This window comes from Prionailurus viverrinus, chromosome A3 (assembly GCF_022837055.1).
Source record: "Prionailurus viverrinus isolate Anna chromosome A3, UM_Priviv_1.0, whole genome shotgun sequence".
NCBI classification, from domain to species: Eukaryota; Metazoa; Chordata; class Mammalia; order Carnivora; family Felidae; genus Prionailurus; species Prionailurus viverrinus.
In genome coordinates this window covers 119,633,264-119,653,470 of record NC_062563.1, presented here as the reverse complement: position 1 = coordinate 119,653,470, position 20,207 = coordinate 119,633,264, and the positions used below count along the sequence as shown (strand labels likewise).

The following is a 20,207-nucleotide window of genomic DNA, read 5'->3' as shown; positions in this document are numbered from 1 at the left end:
TCCTTGTCAGAAAATCCACTTGTCTACTGTCTGTCTGTAAAAAAAAAAAAAAAAAAAAAAAAAATCTCTTCATAGTCCAAAAGGGTTTCTAAGTCTTAGATGATAATGTCTTAGTTCTGGTGATATGGTATTTAAATTCCATGATAGCAAAAGAACTTGGGGCACCTCTAAGAAATATTTTTAATGAGATTTGACATCAGAATAAATGACAGTCAGCTCTCCTCTTTCCGCCGCTTTCCTATCACCTCTCCCCCACCACCCCCGAGGAACTGAGCTATGATAGCAATCTGCTCACTGGTAGACGAATCCCTTTGTGCCTCCTGGATCTTAACTAGGATGCTTGGTAAGGGGTATTCTAGGTGTTGCTGGAAACTAGAGATTTGACTAGATTTCCGGTGGGGAAATTCTGATTTTTCAGACCGGTGGTCTTTGATGTCCCAAGCCCATTGGGTAGTTCTAGAACTGGAATTTTAAGAGGAAAAAAAATACGTTCAGTCCCTAGGAAGTGAGGTGCAGGAGAGCCTGGCTGCCAGGGAACCCCGTACTTACTCTGCCCTCTTTGGAAGGCGGATACCGCAGAAGTGAGCAAAGCGGCAGGCCTATTGGAATGCACGGTGTCCGGCATGGTTTCGTGTCCCTGGGGTTCGTTATTTTCTCGTATCTGTATGCTTCTCTCAATTTTCTTTCTTTTGCTGTCATTCAGGGTGCTAAGGAGGCGCTAGATTTGGGAATCACGGGCCCAGAAGGAATCGAGATCAGCCGCCCAGAGGAGGTGAGGAAAACTGACTATGCCTCTTCTCAGCTTCTTTCCTGTGGATTCACAGAACCTTTAGGATAGAAGAGGCATCCGTAAATATAAGTTGCATATTATCGCTTTCTCCATGGGTGAAATTCGCACCTGGAAGCTTTTCAGGGAACAGCCATCGCCCTGCGGAGGCTGACTTGGCCTTGAGCTTCCTTGGGAAAGACTGTTTGGAGGAAACCAGACCCACCTAATTTGATTCTGATTTCAGGGATCTGAGGGAGACCATGTGAGCACATCGGGGGCTGCGTTCCCCAAAAATTGAATGGGGAAAGAAAAGACAGAGTGAAAGCGCTTTCGGGTGTAAGAAGAAATTCCAGATTATAAGCCAGTGATTTAGTGTTGTAGGAATGAGAGCATCCAAGGAAAACTTTGGACCCTTCCCACCAGAAACCAGAAGCACATACGTGTCTATACTCTTGCCCCCTTGTTACCATATTAACCACCACGGTGATCATGAAAAGCCCTGCTCTCCTCTGCCCTCTGGTTTAATCCTGGCACACTTTGGCAAGGTGCCCACACAAATCCCCAGCGGTCCCCCCGCTAAAGATGTCTGTTCTGGAGGGGACCTCACTGGACAAATCGTGCCTTCTCGCCCTGCGACCCCATTCCGACACCTGCCGTTTGTGAAGAGAAAGCTATTTCCCATTTCTTCAAAGCGTTCAATGCAGAGTGGTGGCTGGATGTCCATGAGGGATCGATGGGAGGCCCCGAGGGACGAGGAGCCAGAGACCAGATGTCATGGCACTGCCATCAGACATGCAAGGCCCTGCGCGGACCTGTAAGGACAGGAGTGGGCGGGTGGGCACAGGACTGGGCTTTGTTCAGTTGTATGAGGGAAAAAGCCAAGCTCTGACTGTAGGGTATTAATAGCGAGAGTCACCACTGTTATCATCTACTGGTTAAAGGCTCTACGCCAGGAGAGATTTTGCCCTCCAGCAGACATCTGACAATGTCCAGAGGTATTTTTGGTTGTCCCACCTGGGGGGGGGGGGGGGGGGGCAGGGGGAGGGTGTGGTTCTGCTGGGATCCAGTGGAGAGAGGTTAGGGATGCTGCTTGACGATCGATCCTACAGTGCCCAGATAGCCCCCCGCCACAAGGAGTGACCCGACTCAAAATATCCATGGTGCCGAAGTTCAGAAACTCGGATCTAGCTTAATTTCCAGCTTGATATTAGTGAGTATCATTCCTTGCTACTGCGCTTGAGGTGGCTGTGGAAAGAATACCCCAGAAAACACGGAGGGGTTTCTAGGTTTCTGTTTCCTTTTGTTTTGTTGCCTTTTTCTTTTTTTGAGAGAGAGAGAGAGAGAGAGCATGAGCTAAGGAGAGGCGGAGAGAGAGGGAGGGAGAGGATCTCAAACAGGCTGCACACTGCCAGCGCAGAGCCTGATGCAGGGCTAGAACTCATGAACCATGAGATCATGACCTGAGCTGAAATCAAGAGTCAGACACTTAACCGACTGAGCCACCCAGGTGCCCCAGATAGGGAAGAATTTTTAAAAATTTGTTTTAATGTTTCGGCTTGACAGAGTGTGTGTGTGTGTCAGAGCCCCGTGAGTGGGGGAGGGGCAGAAAGAAGAAGGGCAGGGGGCGGGGGGCGGGGGGCGGCAGAGGATCCAAAGCAGGATCCAAAGCGGGCTCCGGGCTGACAGCAGAGAGCCTGAGATGGGGCTCAAACTCGAGAACCGTGAGATCGTGACCTCAGCCAGAGTCATATGCTTAACTGACTGCGCCACCCAGGCGCCCCTAAAGTTTATTTATTTTTAAGAGAGAGAGAGGGGGGCAGAGAATCCCAAGCAGACAGCACAGAGCCCCATGCAGGGCTCAATCCCACAAACCATGAGATCATGACCTAAGCTGAAGCAAAGGGTTAGATGCATTAACTGACTGAGCCACCCAGGTGCCCCTCGTTGTCTGTTATTTAAGGCCTGAGTAGCATCCAGCGAGGATATGCCTGGTGTAGTAAATCCTCGGATTCTCTCAGGGTGAGAAGAGGTGGTTGGAGCTTGGTGCCCCTGCCCAGGGCTTACCCCCCCGAGCCAGCCCCTATGGGTGCATTTGGCCCCTCCGGCCCAATGTTGGATATTCCAGCACTTTCTACAAAGTGGGCTCTTGAGCAGAGGTGGGCTTGCTTGGGAGAGAGGCTGAAGCTTGTTTTCTTCCTGTCCTTTGTTTCTTACAGCTGGAGGCTGAAGCCACTCACCGAGTTATCACCATTGCAAACAGGGTAAGTAGACCCCGGCTCGCCCTAAACCCATTCTTGACTCTGGGATCAGAAACCAGCATCTTCAGTCCACACAGTGGAGTCCCATTCTGCCCTGGGTGCCACCACCATGCCTGGTTCACAGGACCCCAAAACCGTTTCCTGGGTGTTGTTATTCCCACAGACCTGGCAGAAGTCCTCCTAGCTGCCAGCTCCCTGTCCTCCCCCTACCCCCCCCCTCCTTGCTGTGAGCTTGCTGAGTCTGGCTTCATTGCTCAAGTGGAAATGACTCCCATGGGAGGCAGGGTGAGTTGGGTGTCCACAGAGCCTCACTGCAAATGAACTCTGTTTCCTGTAGAGGAATTCGGTAGATGGCTTGCTTAGAGAACCGTGATCGAACCCTCTGCCTCTAGACCACTTAGAAGTTTTCCTTGGTATCGCTTAGGGTGAGGGGGTGCTGACACGGTGTGGGAAACGAACAAGACGTGAGACCTTCACCAAACACGAAGCTCTCAGCGTATGCGCATCACTCAACCACTCTGATATACTGTTATCTAACGTTGGAATATCACTTCTCACAGGAGGATTGTGAGGGTCAAAGGGGGGCAGAGAAAGAAAGGCGCTTTATAAACAGTAGATATATACCAAGAAATATACCAAGGTTGTTTCTCCTAAACCGTCATTAAAAATGAGTTCGATTTGCTCAGATAATCTGTGCTGTCACCTCGAGAATACCAGTTTTCTAAAGTGTGGCGCCTGGACCAGCAGCACCCGTGTTTGTTAGAAATAGAAACTTAGAATTGCAGATTCTCGGGCCCATACCCATTGAATCAGAAACTGGGGACGATGCCCAGCAGTCTGTTTTAAGAAGCCCACCCATGGTTTTAGCGGGCACTAACGCTCGAGAACCTCTTCTCTGAAAAGACATGGGCGATCCCGAAGGATGTAAGTAACCATGAGGGCGTGGTGTTAGGAACACTGGGGACGAGGCAGAGGTTGGAGGTCCAGCGGATCTCAGAATTAGTAAAGTTGCACCAAGCACGTCAAATGTCAGGCCAGTTCCTAAGCTCTCTGTCCTCTCATTTTGATGAGCTGAGAAGGCATCAGAGTAACATTTGGGAAAAGTTTCCCATGAGCAGTTTACAAGTCTGGGTGCCGGTCGAGGACATTGATTTACTGGCACACCAGTGGCTATGATACCAATGATTTCCTGACGGAGACCGACCCCAGGACAAGGAAAGATGTCAACAACAAAAAGCCAGCTTCCTGTTTTTTAGCTCAAACATATGCCCCGGCAGGTGAAGCCGGGGACCATTGTCGCACCGCTCAGCGGAGGAAAAGCTCATCGATATTACAACCCAGGTGTCCATTTGCAAGACCAGTCCTGCCTGACATAGACTCTGAACCCCAGACCTCTTACATTTTGTTTCTTCTCAGGGTACATTCTGTCTACTGATAAGGCAGCCCTTGTAATTTTAGATACGAAGTATGATCCACGACTGTCTCTAGGTCATCACGTTCATGAGCAGGAAATTTAAAAAGTCCCTGGTGTTAAGTTATAAATCATCTTGACTCCGGCTGGTGGAATATTTGAGGCTCGGCCCTGACATTCCCCTTGGGCCCTGGTGCTTGCCTCCTCCGTGCTTCCCCTAGTCTGTGCTCTGGCCGCCAGCCTGCCTTCCCGGTAGAAGACCCTGTCTCCCTGCGAGTGGGGCTAAGACGTGCAGAGGGAGGTGCCGGGGCCCGGACTGGTTTGGCTGGGGCTGTGCCAGTGCTTGTTAGGTTCATGGGGCTGACGCGCTCTCCTTTCTGCCGGTTTCCTTGTTTAGACTCACTGTCCAATATACCTGGTCAACGTGTCCAGCATCTCGGCCGGTGACGTTATCGCAGCTGCTAAGATGCAAGGCGAGTCCTTGGGCTGGAGTGGACCGTGCGCACGTGTGGTGGGGTTGCAGCCCTGCGGGGTCCCCCGGAGTACTCCCTTTTCTCTCCCGCCGCCCACAGAAGCACTGCGCTAGCCTGGGTTTGGTGCGCTAGCAGCAGTGTTTTCCTCTGTGCATTTGCATGCATAACAGCTCTGCAGAAGTGTCTGTCGCCTCTCCCGGGTCTGGTAAAGTTTTCCACGTTTTCAGTCAGCTCCTTAATTGGTATCTTTTTGGCCTCTTGGGTTTTACTGGTCGTTGCCTTGGCAACTAACATAAAATCCTGAACCGCTTCCAGTGGACATTTCAAGGGGATGCCTGGGAAGTCCCCGGAGGAGTAACAGTGTACGGACCCAGCTTCCCTTCCAGCCACCCCACACCCTGTGTGCGAGCCCCGATACCTGTGTGTCGGCTGCTGCCGAGCACTGGGCGGCACCTGAAGGTTTTTATACTTGCTTATAGTCTTGGCCCGGCTCAGGGTGCCAGTGAGGTCCTGGAAACGGGAGAAACAAAGTCATGGTCACAGACCTGGGGAGATAAATCAGAGCAAGGGCTTTCAGCCTTCTGGTAGAACTGCCCTCGAGATCCTGCCTCCTGCCTCTCCCCCAGTGGGAGCCCTTGGGTGTCTCACCCGCACCGCTGGCCCTCCTTCCTCCCATCAGTGCCCTGAAGCACCCGTGGTCCCCCCAAACGGCGGTGCTTCCCCTCTTCGGCACCCTTGCCCTTCTGTTCTCCTTGCCTGGAGCCAGCATAGCAATATGGAGCCCTCCGGCCTTGAACCCAGCTGTGCCCTCAAACCCCCGTGTAAGCTCGGGCAAGTCCCTTCCTGTCTCTGACTTCAGCTCCTCCGCCTATGAAATGAGAAGCTCAGACCAGTGATCTCTCAGGCCACTGGCTTCCTAATCACGGTTTGACGTTTCTTCTTCTAGGGAAGGTTGTGCTGGCCGAGACCACCACCGCCCATGCCACTCTGACAGGCTTACACTACTACCACCAGGACTGGTCCCACGCGGCCGCCTACGTCACAGTGCCTCCGCTGAGACTGGACACGAACACCTCCACCTACCTCATGAGCCTGCTGGCCAAGTAAGGCATTTTGGCAGAACCTCTGTGGGCCCCGTAGCACATCCTTAACTCATAATATATGCCGTCCTGGGAACGTACACGTCTTCGAGGTGATGTCGCAGAGGCCCCAAATCTGACCTAGGTCTGGTTCCATTGTGCCCGTAGGATGACTCTGCTTTTGTTACCTTCTCCAGAGCCCATCAGCTAATTGCCATCCCAATTACCTGTCGGCTTCTCCGACCACTTGATTTGGAGCGAGAGCTTCTGCAGTGTTAAGAGTCAAGAGCATATATGAGACGGTGAATGGTGGTTGTTCAGAATTTCCAAGGACATTGCTTTTACACTGAGGACCACTTCAGGGCTGTAGGATGTGGCTGCTGACTTATTCTAGAATATATGTGGGCCTTTCTGTCTCTTTTTTTCCTTACCTCCCCCTCCTCGTGGTTTCGCATGTGGTTTCCCTTTCTTTCCCCTTTTTCCTTTCCTTCTGCCCTCTCTTCCTCTTTCCCCCTCATTCTTCCCCTCCAGATCTCCTTTTCTCCAGCTCCTCTTGTTCTAACACGATTTTTTCCCATATGATCCAAATCTAAAGGAAAAGTTTTAACGAACAGTCTGAATTCAGTGGGACACAAAGATGAAAAGATTTTGTTTTGTCCCAAACTGCTTGCAGCTTCTTTCTTTCCTTTAGTGACATTTTGCATAGAATCCATTGTTTTCTCTCCCTCTTGGTTATTAAAGTCTAGTTTATTTTTTTTCTTAAAATGTGTATTTATTTTTGAGAGAAAGAGAGAGCTGGGGAAGGGCAGATAGAGAGAGAGGGACAGAGGATCCAAGGCCGGCTCCACACTGACAGCAGAGAGCCCGATACGGGGCTGGAACTCACAAACCATAAGATCGTGACCTGAGCTGAAGTCAGACACTTAACCGGCTAAGCCACCCAGGCGCCCCAAGTCTAGTCTAGTTTAAATGTCAGTCTCCTCCCTTCCCCGTGCCCAGTCCCTGGGTAGGGGGATTCTTCTCCATACCCAAGCACCAGTTTATACTCCTGCTTCTCAGACTCAACGTGACTGGCCTTTGGGGCCCTCCTTATGTAGGACACATGCCCTTGTGGGCTCTCTTGTGCAGCCCTCATACAATCCCCTGATATGGAAGATGGATTCCGGCCCAACCTCTCCCACCTACACCTTCCTTGCTTCTAGAACTAGTGGTGTCCCTGTGAACAAGGACCCTGGAAGGCAGCTCCAGCCTGACCACCTTCTACAGTGTCTGGGGCCCAGAGAAAGCTCACACAGCTTTGCCACTCTCGACGGTGGGAGGGCAGTCTGTCCCCATCCCACTGGCTCTCCTCTCCTAGAGGCTCAGGGCGCGTCCACCGGCCCCCTCCCAAGCAAGAAGCCCACAGCCATCACCTCTGTTTTCCGTGGGTGAACCCGTTGCAGTGTCCCCTCCTTGACTATGGAGGAGACTGCTAGGAGAGAGGGTAGGGAAACCGCACTCGAACACGAAAAGAAGGAAGAGGAAAAGACTACAGGACTCTCCATCCTGAGATACCTCAATCTCCCTCCCTGTCGTAGGCTTTTATATACCTGGGGGGAGGTGACAGCCCTCTTCTCTTCGAGGGTGATGGTGAGGATGATTGAGGGAAGTAGCCAGCCCCGACTGAAGATGGCTGTCTTGAGAAAAAGGGGCACTTATTTCATCCAGGTCCTTAATGTTCCCTCTTGGTTGCCAACAAATTTGTCGCCAATTTGTCGCCAACAAATTCCCACTCAGCACCCTGCTGTGTTAACACCTGAAAGAGGAGTGTAGGGTGCAGTCAGCAAGGTCTCGGGGCGCAGGTGGCCCCGGAGGGCCAGTATATGCGTGGCCCAGTGCAGCACCTGCTTTCTGTCCCACAATATCGCTGTGATCCTGAGCAGCAGCGCCCCTTACACATTTAGCTAAATTAGGGTGTACGATGGGGCGCCTGGGTGGCTCAGTCGGTTAAGCGGCCGACTTCGGCTCAGGTCATCATCTCTCGGTCCGTGAGTTCCAGCCCCACGTCGGGCTCTGTGCTGACAGCTCAGAGCCTGGAGCCTGTTTCGGATTCTGTGTCTCCCTCTCTCTGACCCTCCCCTGTTCATGCTCTGTCTTTCCCTGTCTCAAAAATAAATAAAACATTAAAAAAAATTTTTTTTTTTTTTTAATTAGGGAGTATGAGAGAGGAGAAATGCCAGATCAGCTCTGACTTAAAAATGCTTTTCACTGCAGAGGGCACCTGGGTGGCTTAGCTGGTTAAGCGTCTGACTCTTGATTTCAGCTCATGTCATGATCTCATAGTTTCTGAGTTCGAACCTCCCCCCCACCTCAGGCTCTGAGCTGACCTGCGGGAGCCTGCTTAGGATCCTCTCTCTGCCCCTCCCTGGCTTGTTCTCTAAGATAAATAAATAAACTTCAAATATATATATTAAAAATAAATAAGGAAATAACTTTTAAAAATGCTTTTCACAGGGAAATGCCAGCCAGCCTCTTTTCCATCTTTATCAACACAACCAAAACAGACAAGAACCAGGAGCCCACTGTAGTAATTTGGGCTCAGTGCCAAGGTCAAAAAAATCTTTTGAAGTACCTCTGCTTGCCACAGGCATATTTGCTGGAAGAACAAATAGGTGGCAACTGCCCCAACCTACCCAGATGACAGCGGCCCCAACACATTCAAATAGGCAGGGGAAAATAGTGCTGTTAATGGAATCATTTAAGGTTTTATATCTAGCCTATTTTTAAGGTAACTTAAATACATTTATTCGGGGCGCCTGGGTGGCGCAGTCGGTTAAGCGTCCGACAGCCAGGTCACGATCTCGCGGTCCGTGGGTTCGGGCCCCGCGTCGGGCTCTGGGCTGATGGCTCGGAGCCTGGAGCCTGTTTCCGATTCTGTGTCTCCCTCTCTCTCTGCCCCTCCCCCGTTCATGCTCTGTCTCTCTCTGTCCCAAAAATAAATAAACGTTGAAAAAAAAAAAATTTTTTTTAATAAATAAATAAATAAATACATTTATTCACTTCAGTTGAATTGCAGTTTCATGCTAACTGTCCTGAGAAGAGTTTGAATCCCTTTTGAAGATCGGTGCATATTGTACAAGTGTGTCATTTTACGGAATTTGGAGCAGCGTTTGAACATTTTTGTTGTGTATAGGAATTTGTGGTACTGTCGTTTCGTTTTTAGGACACCTTGTTGGTGATAATTGATATCCTACAAAATGCTTGACAGAAAACCCAGGCACCAGTTACCATATTCTTATAAGAAAACGTGCGCTTTGTTACGACCCACGTTAGCATGTGACTTCTTCCGTATCGGGGGCGGGGGGGGGGAAGCACCATCTATGGGTGTAAGGATTTATCCTTTATTTAAAATCTAATGTCACTGGGGCGCCTGGGTGGCGCAGTCGGTTGGGCGTCCGACTTCAGCCAGGTCACGATCTCGCGGTTCGTGAGTTCGAGCCCCGCGTCAGGCTCTGGGCTGATGGCTTGGAGCCTGGAGCCTGTCTCCGATTCTGTGTCTCCCTCTCTCTCTGCCCCTCCCCCGTTCATGCTCTGTCTCTCTCTGTCCCAAAAATAAATAAAAACGTTGAAAAAAAAAAAATTAAAAAAAAATAAAATAAAATAAAATCTAATGTCACTAACTAAAATTTCAATGAAAAATTAATTAATTAATTAAAATTTTGGTGTTGACATAAATAAACAAACAAATAAATAGATAAATAAATAACTAATAAATCCAATTTCTTGGGGCGCTGGGCTGGCTCTGTCGGGAGAGCACGCAACTCTTGACCTTGGGGGTCTGAGTTCCAGCCCCGTGTTGAGGGTAGAGATGACTTAAAAATAAAATCCCTAAAATCAAATCTAATTTCTTCCTCCTTTTTTTTTTCTTCTTTTACTGACACGTGGTTGACACACGATGTGACGTGCTACACGCGAGTACAGCAGCGACTTGGCACTCTCTGTGTTATGCTGTGCTCACAAGTGTGGCTACCTTCTGTCACCCTGCGACGCTGTCACAATACCGTGGACTGTATGCCCTACGTTGTGCCTTTCGTGGCTGTGACTTACTCGTTCCATAACTGAAAGCCTGTACCTCCCCCTTTCCTTCACCCATTTTGCCCAGTCTCCCAGCCACCCCCCGCCTCTGGCAACCACCAGGTTGTTCTCTGTGTAAAATTTCATTTCTGAAAGGGGCCAGAAGTTCTCTTCATTTGAATATGTAAAATTTTCAAGGACTTGAGGGGCGCCTGGGTGGCCTTAGTCGGTTGAGTGTCTGACTTCGGCTCAGGTTATGATTTCCCGGTTCGTGAGTTCGAGCCCCACGTTGCGCTCTGCGCAGACAGCTCAGAGCCCGGAGCCTGCTTCGGATTCTGTGTCTCCCTCTCTCTTGCCCCTCCCCCACTTGCGCCCTGTCTCTCTCGAAATAAATAAACATTAAAAAAAATTTCTTCAACTACTTAAAGACAGTCATGTTCTAAACTTTAAAGGGTATGCATGTGGGTGTTGTATTTCCTAGATTCAGGGCAGCACTAGGAGACCTCAGAAGCCCTTCTGGAATGTGACCACACTCCCCGAGGGGCACCTACTTGTGTAGGAGCCTTTTTTGAAAGGTGGTTGCTCAGTAGCACTTGGTTCAAGAATGGGAGTTGAGGTCCCTGACCCTGAGCCAATGACTCTGACGGGCACCTCTTCTGATCTGAGCCCTGCCTGGGGGTCTGGAGGACCCCTGAGGAGAAGGTGAAACTCTGATGGGTTCTGCAGGCCCGGGGAATGTGGGCAGCACTGGGGCGCCCTAGAACAAACCCTCTGCTCTGTGGAGAGTGTCCCCTGCAATCTCTGAGAAGGCCCAGAGCAGCGTGTTTGGCTAAGGGAGACACCAGCCCATGCCACAGGAAGGGCTAAGTCATCTCACTGTGGATTTGGCCAAGGAAGTCAGTCATTTGGCAACAGTTGTGACTGATGAACCCTGCCAGGCCCCCAGTGGAGACAGCCCAATATGCAGCCTGACCCTGAATTGTCTGAGAGCCTTAAGAATATGCCTCGTCACTGGGGCGCCTGGGTGCCTCAGTAGGTTGGGTATCTGGTTCTTGATTTTGGCTCAGATCATGATCTCATGGTTCCTGAGTTTGAGCCCTGCGTCAGGCTCTGTGCTAACAGTGTGGAGCCTGCTTGGGATTCTCTGTCTCTCTCTCTCTTTCAAAATAAATAAACTTTAAAAAAAAATTTTAAAAAGGAGATGTCTCATCACCAAGTCTGACGTGGGCAGCTTAGATGGCCCACAGGCATTCACAGGCTTTGGGGCCTCCTACAAAGAAATTAGATTCTCAGGGCCCCCGCTGTGTGGTCCCAGCAGTTGTCCCCCTCTCCCACACGACCCCCATGCTCCAGCCAGGACCCTCCCTGCCCTCCAATGGTGTTTCCTCATGAGGTTGCCCTGCCCTGGGCGACGTGGGCATCCTTCCCCCTCTGCCCCTCACCACCTCTGAGCCCTCAGCCTACAGAGATCTCTGTACATGGGCCAGCTATCTGCCGCCCTCATTTGGTAGAGGGTCTGCTGCCTCGTGTACTGTCGCACTGTCCTACTAAGTCTCTGCCCTGAATCCTAGCGAGGCCGGAACCCCCGGAGAACCCCACCATGCCTTAGCCGCCCACAGCCTTGCACAGAGGTCGGCCTCAGTAACCTCCCGAGGACAATGGTCATAGAGGACGGGGGTGATGAACCGGTTGGCTTGCATAGCATCGCTGGTCTATTAAGGCAAATATCTCTTCTGTCTTGTCCCTCCTTTCCTCTTCTGTGCCGTCAGAGTCCCCACATCCAAGAAAGGCTATGGCCGAGAGTTATTTAGCAATGCTTAACATTGAACTTGTAAATGTTTTACCAAGCACATGCTTGTCACCAGCAGGAACCGGTAGGGGTTGAGGGAGAAGACGACAAGAGCTTGGCATCTGAGCCTCTGACAGTAAAACCGCCTCAGGTTAGCAAAACTGGGAGTTGAATTTTTCTCTGCCTGCTGCCTTAACTCTTAAAAGTTGATGCCCCAAAGGCTCCCATCAGTGTCGCCTGTGACACTGACAGCCAGTGTCAACCCTCAGCCCACAAACCCATTATACAGATGAGTAAACTGAGGTTCACACAAATGAAGTAACTTGTTAGAGGTCAGCTTTGCCTGGATCCGAAGGGAAGGCTTTTTCCCTGCACCTGTCCCCACCCTCCGGGACCCTGGCCTCCCTCCCTCACTGGCCCATCTTTCTCTTTATCCAGTGATACTCTGAACATTGTGGCATCAGATCACCGGCCTTTCACCACGAAGCAGAAAGCTATGGGCAAGGAGGACTTCACCAAGATCCCGCATGGAGTGAGCGGTGTCCAGGACCGCATGAGCGTCATCTGGGAGAGAGGAGTGGTATGTTCTGGGGACCCCTCCTCTGCTCAAGTCCTCGCAAGGGTTTTCACTCTTAGGAGAGCTATAGCCATGGCTCCTTGTTTCACTCAAAAACAAAACCAGAAAGTTTGTATTTTCACCCAACCAGAAAGGTAGTACAGCCTCGTATAGAAATTTGGAAAACGCAGAAAAGTGTGAGGAAAAAAGATCCCCCTAATTCCATACCGAGAAGTGAAAGTATTAATATTTTGGTCTCTTTCTTTCTAGTTCTGTGTATGTTCGGGATGTTATTGTAATAACGGGGGTTCATCTTTTTTTTCACATAACAGCGTATCTTGAGTGTCTTTCTGTATCAGTAAACATTCTTTAAAAGCATCTCTCTCTTTTTTTTTTAATGTTTATTTATTTTTGAGAGAGAGCATGAGCAGGGGAGGGGCAGAGAGAGAAAGAGAGAGAGGGTCCGAAGCAGGCTCTGCACTCACAGCACAGAGCCTGACAAGGGACTCAAACTCACGAACTGTGAGATCATGACCTGAGCCGAAGTCGGACGCTTAACCGACCGAGCCACCCAGGTGCCCCGATAGCATCTTTTTAGTAGCTAAATAGTATTTCCTCCGGTGGAAGTAGCACATTTCAGTTAATCCTTCCCTGAGTTTGGAGCTTTTAGCTGTTCCGGAGTTTTGCACTTACAAATAATGCTGCAGAGAGCTTCTTTGTTCAGGAGTATATACGTGTGAGCGTTTCTATTATTTCCTTAGGACAGATTCCTAGAAGCAGATTTCTGGGCCAAAGGGAATGAACCTTTTTTAAGGCTCTTTACATATTTTGGCTAGTTGCTTTTTGAGAAAAACAGGGACTAGGACTTCATTTGAATACCACCTGTTCTCCCCACGAAGAATAAGTATTTTTGGTCCTGACCTATCACAGATTAGCTGCAGCAAATCCGAGCCTAAGGAGATTTGAAGTCCTCAAGAGTAAGCCAGCCGCTCAGAGAGGCCCACGAGTGGCTGTGGAATCCCCCTTGAAGGGAGTCCACGGTGCTCTCACTGGTGGGTGAGGCAGTAAGATGTTTTTCAAGAGCCCAGAAATCTGTGTCCCTTTGTGGACGAAGGAAGGCTCCCGACCCATCCCTAGTAGACACATGGGTAGAGCCGGTTGTACAAACAGGAGGTAGGTTTCCACCAGGTGGGCGGCCTTTGGCGAAGAGCCCACTCACCACTGTTGCCGGAGGAAGGATTGAGGCGATGGCCGGGAACCCGGCCAGCAGGTTGGCTCAGCTGAGACGGTGCTCACATCATCGTCCTTCTTGGCACCGTTGTCGTGACCAACTAAAAGACCGCAGGCCCGAGTCAAGGGTGGCCGTGGCTTTGAGGCACGCGCAGGGTTTGGGTGACGTGGCACTGTTGCAATGTTTCAGGTTGGAGGAAAGATGGACGAGAACCGTTTTGTGGCCGTTACCAGTTCCAACGCGGCGAAGATTCTCAACCTGTATCCCCGCAAGGGCCGCATCATCCCTGGGGCCGATGCCGACGTGGTGGTGTGGGATCCGGAAGCCACAAAGTAAAACCTGCTGCTAGTCGCCGGGGCTAGAGGGACTTGGGGTTTTAAGGCGCTCGCGTTGCAAAACTCCACCAGCTTATCGTCTCTGCGCTGCATCTAGCGTAGCGAAGTGTGACCCCGTGGTGTGTTCGGTTCGACAAGTATTTGAGGGCCTGCCGTAGTCTGGGCACTAGGAATGCGGCAGTGAACAAGACAGGCTCAGACCGGCTGCAGGGTATCACCATGCGCATAGCGCCTTACAGTGATGCGGAGCGGCTTCACAGGGACCGTCAGGGATCTCAGGGATCTCGTTTAGTTTAGTTTTCACACGGCCCCAGGAAGCACTCATGCTGGCGTTCTTATTTCCATTTTCCTATCGAAGAAACGAAGACCCAGAGAGTAGAGGGGCTCCCCGCATCACATAGCTAATGCGCCCTTGAACCAGACAGGTGTCCTGACGCTCCGGGCTCCTCCGCCAGCCCCCTGCTCCCCTCACTGAGGGTGTTGGGTACTCTGGAGTGCACAGAGCTTGACACCCACAGCATTAGCGCACGCGAGTTGAGTGAACGAATGAAGGGGGTTACCAGGCCACGGGCTACAGAGCCTGGTTTTTACTAAGAGATTTGGGCAGGGGAGATGGAAACCGCTCTTTCCGATTAAATTTCATTAATCGCTCAGCAGATTTTTGTTAAGCGCTAACTGGTGGCCAGGTACTTTTCTCGGTGTACAGTAAAGAAGATAAGCAAAAATTTAATGGAATTTTGAAAATAAAAAGTTGCATTGGAAAGAAGGTTCGCCTTCTTTGGTGCACCGCCACCCACCCCGAGGCCGGGATACCCACGCTGACTTCTCCATTAGAGCATTCGAGAAGCCACGTTCTGCCTCCTGAAGCCTGGGGCTGGTCCCTGTTGCTGCAGAGGTGTGGGTGTTCATGATCACTGTTGGCAGAAAACTCGCTAGAGTTTGGCTCAGTTGATCCATTTCCTAGGGCTGCTCCGGCCCTACCACAGCCTGGTGGCTTAGACGCACCAGAAACGTATGTTCCCCCAGTTCTGGAGGCTGGGAGTCCAAGGTCAAGGTGTCGGCGGGTTTGGTGTCATCTGAGGCCTCTCTCCGTGGGTTGTAAATGGCTGTCTTACACCTCCGTCCTCACCTGGTCTCTCCTCTATGGGTGTGCATGTCTGGGCTCCGAATTTCCTCCTCTTATGAAGACACCAGTCAGATTGGATTAGTGGATCATCCACTCGTATGATCTCATTTTACTTTAATTAGCTCTCTAAAAGTCCTGTCTCTAAATGCAGGCACATTCAGAGGCTGGGGGTGAGGACTTCAGTATATACATTTGGGGGGGGGGGGGGGTGGTGATGGGATTCGGTCTGCAGCAGACAGCTTTTGGGGACTATTATTATTCCTTGTCCCTGAGCATCACCCCCTCCCACTGACCATCGATTCGTCCTGCTGAGCTGTGACATCGTCACCTCTTCTCAGAGCTTTCTCTCCCACCCCTGCCTCTCCACCAGGACCATCTCAGCCAGCACCCAGGTGCAGGGAGGAGACTTCAACCTGTACGAGAACATGCGCTGCCACGGCGTACCGCTGGTCACCATCAGCCGGGGACGAGTCGTGTATGAGAACGGTGTCTTCATGTGCGCTGAGGGCACTGGCAAGTTCTATCCCCTGAGGTCCTTCCCAGACACTGTCTACAAGAAGCTGGTCCAGAGAGAAAAGGTAAGAGGAGGGAAGGGGAAGACGGCGTATACGAAGAGGTTAAAGCCCCCCGTTGGGGAAATTCTATAACGACTGTTTTATTTTTTTATTTTTTTATTTTTTTAAAGGTTGTTTGTCAATGTTTATTTATTTTTGGGACAGAGAGAGACAGAGCATGAACGGGGGAGGGGCAGAGAGAGAGGGAGACACAGAATCGGAAACAGGCTCCGAGCCATCAGCCCAGAGCCTGACGCGGGGCTCGAACTCACGGACCGTGAGATCGTGACCTGGCTGAAGTCGGACGCTTAACCGACTGCGCCACCCAGGCGCCCCATGTAACAACTGTTTTAAACCTCAAAGATGTTCTCATTCCATTTTCCCACTGAACCTTATCGCCTAGAATGGTCACTTTGGGGACAACCAAAATAGCAGAAAGGGCGTACGTATAACAGAGTAAAAATGTATTGGGAACAATCCCTAAATCCCCCTAGAGCTAAGGAAATACTACAGGATGCTCGCAGATGTCCCCCACATCTAGTCTCTGGGAGGATTCTCACCAACCCTCAGATGGGACTCCGGCTCGACCTGGGTTACCATATTTGCCCTGGACTTGTTCTTTCCCTGAAGCCTCCCCCTCCCTTGTGACCGGAGTGAGGTTGGTAGGATTTTCTGGGTCTGGACGCCCCCCAACCCTGATGTGATCAGGCCGAGTCTAGAATACTTCATATCCCAGGGGTCCTACCCAGCCCTTGGATTCCACAAGCACACTGGATGTTCCCTAAATCTTTGGGCTTCACCTCATCCCCAGGGGTTCCTGTCCTCTAAGTAGACACATTCACCCAAAAGAAGACTGCCTGTTGCCTCGTTGCTTAGGGATTGACTGCCCAGACTTATCTTCGAGAGCTGCCCTGGAGAACCTGGCCTGAGTTCTTGCTGACAACTCCGGGTGCTGGGGACTCCAGCCGTGGCCTCTGCGGGGACAGGAAGGGGTCCCAGAGCCTCGGAAAAGAACAGATCTAACACGTTGACAGCTGAAAGCACGTGGTTCTCATTGTGGTTTCTCCTCCCCTTCCTCGGGCATAAAGCAATATTATTGTGACTTCAGAAGGCTCCTGTCCAGAAAGGGTGTGTGTTCTTCTGTCACGCCTGAGGGCCCAGGACCCCCAGCCTCACTGGTCCAGCTGCACTCCTGCCTAGGCTCTGGGACTCCATGGTTGTAATCATGGCGCACTTAAGAGACATTGATCCTTTTTTTTTTTTTAATTTCCTTACCCAGATTCTCTTGTTCTATTCCTTTTGCCATTCTAGTCCTCTGTACACAGCAGGTGCCTGCTATATGTTCTGAAGGTAGTAGCAGAGAAATTTTCTTGTAAACTGCCCAGTCTGGCCTTGTCGGTCAGCTGCTTGTCTGTGCCAGAGGTGAGACCCAGGAAAACGGTCTGTGTGTTTTTTAGCTGGAGGCCCTAAGTAGCAGCTGGTGGGGAAGCCTTTTCTGGCCCCTTCCAGGTGACCTCTCCACCCCCCACCCATATTGTGGTTGCTGTCCCAGACCAGCATCAACTTCTTCCCGCTCCCAGGCCCCATGCTCTCCACTCATCATCAGCTCTGGCCTGTAGCAGGGACCAGAGCTATAAAGCACCTTGACTGAAAACAGACTCAGCTGCCATTATTACTGAGCTCTAGAAATCTGCTCAATAATATCTTCGGAATAGGCCTTTTAAGAGCTGCCTGTGGCTTGGCGCACTTTGCCACGAGACGGTCGCATGACCTCTCCTCTTCAGCCAAACTTTCTTAGCATCGCGATTCCCAAGTCCTTTATGCAAAAGCCAAGCTTCTTTGCCCAGTGCCTCGGACCTCCCCTCCTTGTTCCCATTCTTGTTCCTTCCTTGAACCGCCCAAAGGTTTTCGGGAGCAGCCGCTTCAGCCTGTGTCCTTCCAGCTGTTCTCTGTCCACTGCTCAGGTGGCCTATGAGGCCCCAGCCCTAGAAGGAAAGTTCTACCAGGACGGGGGGTGGGGTGGGAGGAGGAGCGGGGGGCAGGTAGGCTTTCCTTCACTCTCCGGGCCTCTAACCAAGACTTCGCTTCACCCTGAGTGTGGTCCTCAGTAGAGCCCCTCTGTACAAGTTCATTCATAAAAACTACAGCATTCTTTCCCAAACTGTGGTCCAGCTCTCCTGGGCTGAGAGGGGTGTGTGTGACGGAACAGAGGGAACGCCAGAGTCGGATAGTGCTGCTTTCCATTCCCCATCTTTGACTATCACATAGCATTTTAAGTGATCAGGCAAACGGGGAGTTCTGGGCTCCCGAAGGCACAGGAGTGAAACATGAGCATGTCTGTGACACCTGAGTTCCTCTTGATTCGCAGGCTCAGGGGCCTTTGAGGTACTGCCATTGCTCAGTTCCTTCCCAGTCTTGAAGTAACGGCACGTAAAACTGATACTTGAAAAGCAGTCATCTGGGGCGCCTGGGTGGCTTGGTCGGTTAAGCGTCCAACTTCGGCTCAGGTCATGATCTCACGGTCTGTGAGTTCGAGCCCCGCGTCGGGCTCTGTGCTGACAGCTCAGAGCCTGGAGCCTGTTTCAGATTCTGTGTCTCCCTCTCTCTCTGCCCCTCCCCTGTTCATGCTCTGTCTCTCTCTGTCTCAAAAATAAATAAACGTTAAAAAAAAATTTTTTTTTTTTTAAAAGAAAAGAAAAGCAGTCATCTAAAGCCTAAAAGTAAGCAGGCCATGTTAACACCAGAAGATCAATTCTGCCGGCTTTCCACACGTGAGGGCCCAGAGTTCTCAGAATGACTAAACACCCTTCTCTCCCAAAGGCCAACAAAGGAAGAAATCCAAAGCCAGATCTGCTGTGAGGGAGCAGACTTGGGTTCCCTGAAAAAAAAAAAACCCATGATTTCAGTTATCACCGCGTTCAATCCAAAAGCAAACTCAGGGTCTCTCAGGGTCTCTCAGGAGGCGAATGGTGCCATCTATCTCCAGAAAGCTCCTCAGATGTGAACCCGCAGCACAAGGCCTCAGCCAGCCTCTGGAGGGGGCGCTGGCAAGAGCAGTGAGAGTGATTCGTTCATACAGCACAATGTCTGACCGAGGGTGGCTGTCATTTTCAAAAGGAAACTGGAAAACAAGTGTCGGTTGGGATGTGGAGAAAGGGGAACCCTTGTTCGTTGCTGGAAGGAATGTCAAATGGTGCAGCCGCTTTGGAAAACAGTTTGGCACGTCCCCAAAAGTTCGATATTAGAGTTACCAGAGGAGCCAGCATTTCTCCTCTTGCGAAAATCCCCAAGGAAGTAAAAATAGGTGTCTACACAAAAGCTCGTACACGTCCATAACAGCATCGCTCATAGAGGCCGAGAAGTGGAAACACCTCCAATGTCCATCAACTGTTGAATGGATAAACATAATGAAGTATAGCCGTTCAGTAAAATATTATTTGGCCCGAGAAGGAAATGGAGTCCTCATAGATGCTGCATTCAACACACGTGAACCTTAAGAGCATTATGCCAAGTGAAAGAATCTCGTCACAAAATACCACATAGCTTAAGATTCCATTTATGTGAAGTGTCCGTAACGTCCATAGACAGAAGATCCATTAGTGGTTAGTTAAGGCCAGGGGGTGGGGAACAGGAGTGACTGCAGACGGGTGTGGGATTGCTTTTTGGGGGCGATGAAGATGTTTGGGAATTAGACAGCGGTGGCCCAAAGTTGGGAATGCGCTCAACACCACTGAATTGTGCACTTTCGAATGGCAAGTATTATGGCATGTGAATTATATTTCAGTATGAAACAAAAAGAATGACGGTTCTGCGGTCTTTCCAAAAAAAAAAAAAAAGGCATTTGGTATTCAGGAAATTGGGTCAAAAGAGAGCGGAGAGAGTATTTCAAGCCCTTCTAAAAGGCAGCCTCATAAAAAAGTGAGATAGATCCCAATTCACAACACACCGCTCCCCTCGGGTCAGCCACCATGGAAGAGCCCCAGTTTCCAGGATTGGTATCAATTCAACCCAGAGTCTCTTTATCTAAAGCATTTATTACAACGACACCGTAAGGGTCCCAAGAAAAAGCCAGTTCTGTTAAAGGAGCACTTGCATGCAGAAAAAGAAAACTATCAAAAAGTCTCATTCTCCAAAAATTGTCAGTGATCAGTCCCTAGAGAGCGTGGGTCTCAGGGAAGAAATCCTCTCTGGAAGGGTGTGGTATACAGCCAGTAACGAAGGGGCTGGCAACGGCTGTCACCTGCCAAGGTCACAAACTCCGTTTTCACTCAGCTGGTGTTTCCACCTTTCACCACTGGGACCCCAGCTTCCCAAGCCAGGATGCTAACGTGCAGCCTGGTAGAGGCCAAAACAGTTCAGACCAGGCTTGACATTTCTGAGGGCTGAGCTAAACCCTAGGTCTGTTGTTGGAGAATATAAAGGAATACGGAGGCTGAAGATCCTTCAAGAAATCCCCCATTGTCTATTGTTGCAACAAGATTTTCAGGAAGCAGCAAGGAGGTGGAGGTTATGCCCCGGACGAGTGCCTGGCATGTAGATCATCCACACTGCTCCTTCAGACTTTTCTGAGCAC

General features: G+C 50.6%; 1 protein-coding gene across 3 annotated transcripts in view; it reads left to right on the top strand.

Annotated features, from left to right (window-relative positions):
• Positions 1-20,207, top strand: part of DPYSL5 (dihydropyrimidinase like 5) — a 102,160-nt gene that overhangs the window by 76,164 nt on the left and 5,789 nt on the right. For all 3 annotated transcript variants that reach the window (XM_047852953.1, XM_047852951.1, XM_047852952.1), the window contains 7 exons: positions 704-772; positions 2,986-3,030; positions 4,836-4,911; positions 5,858-6,014; positions 12,271-12,412; positions 13,809-13,951; positions 15,451-15,658. In XM_047852953.1, the coding sequence (XP_047708909.1) occupies positions 704-772; positions 2,986-3,030; positions 4,836-4,911; positions 5,858-6,014; positions 12,271-12,412; positions 13,809-13,951; positions 15,451-15,658 (840 nt within the window). The remainder of the gene's footprint in view (positions 1-703; positions 773-2,985; positions 3,031-4,835; positions 4,912-5,857; positions 6,015-12,270; positions 12,413-13,808; positions 13,952-15,450; positions 15,659-20,207) is intronic.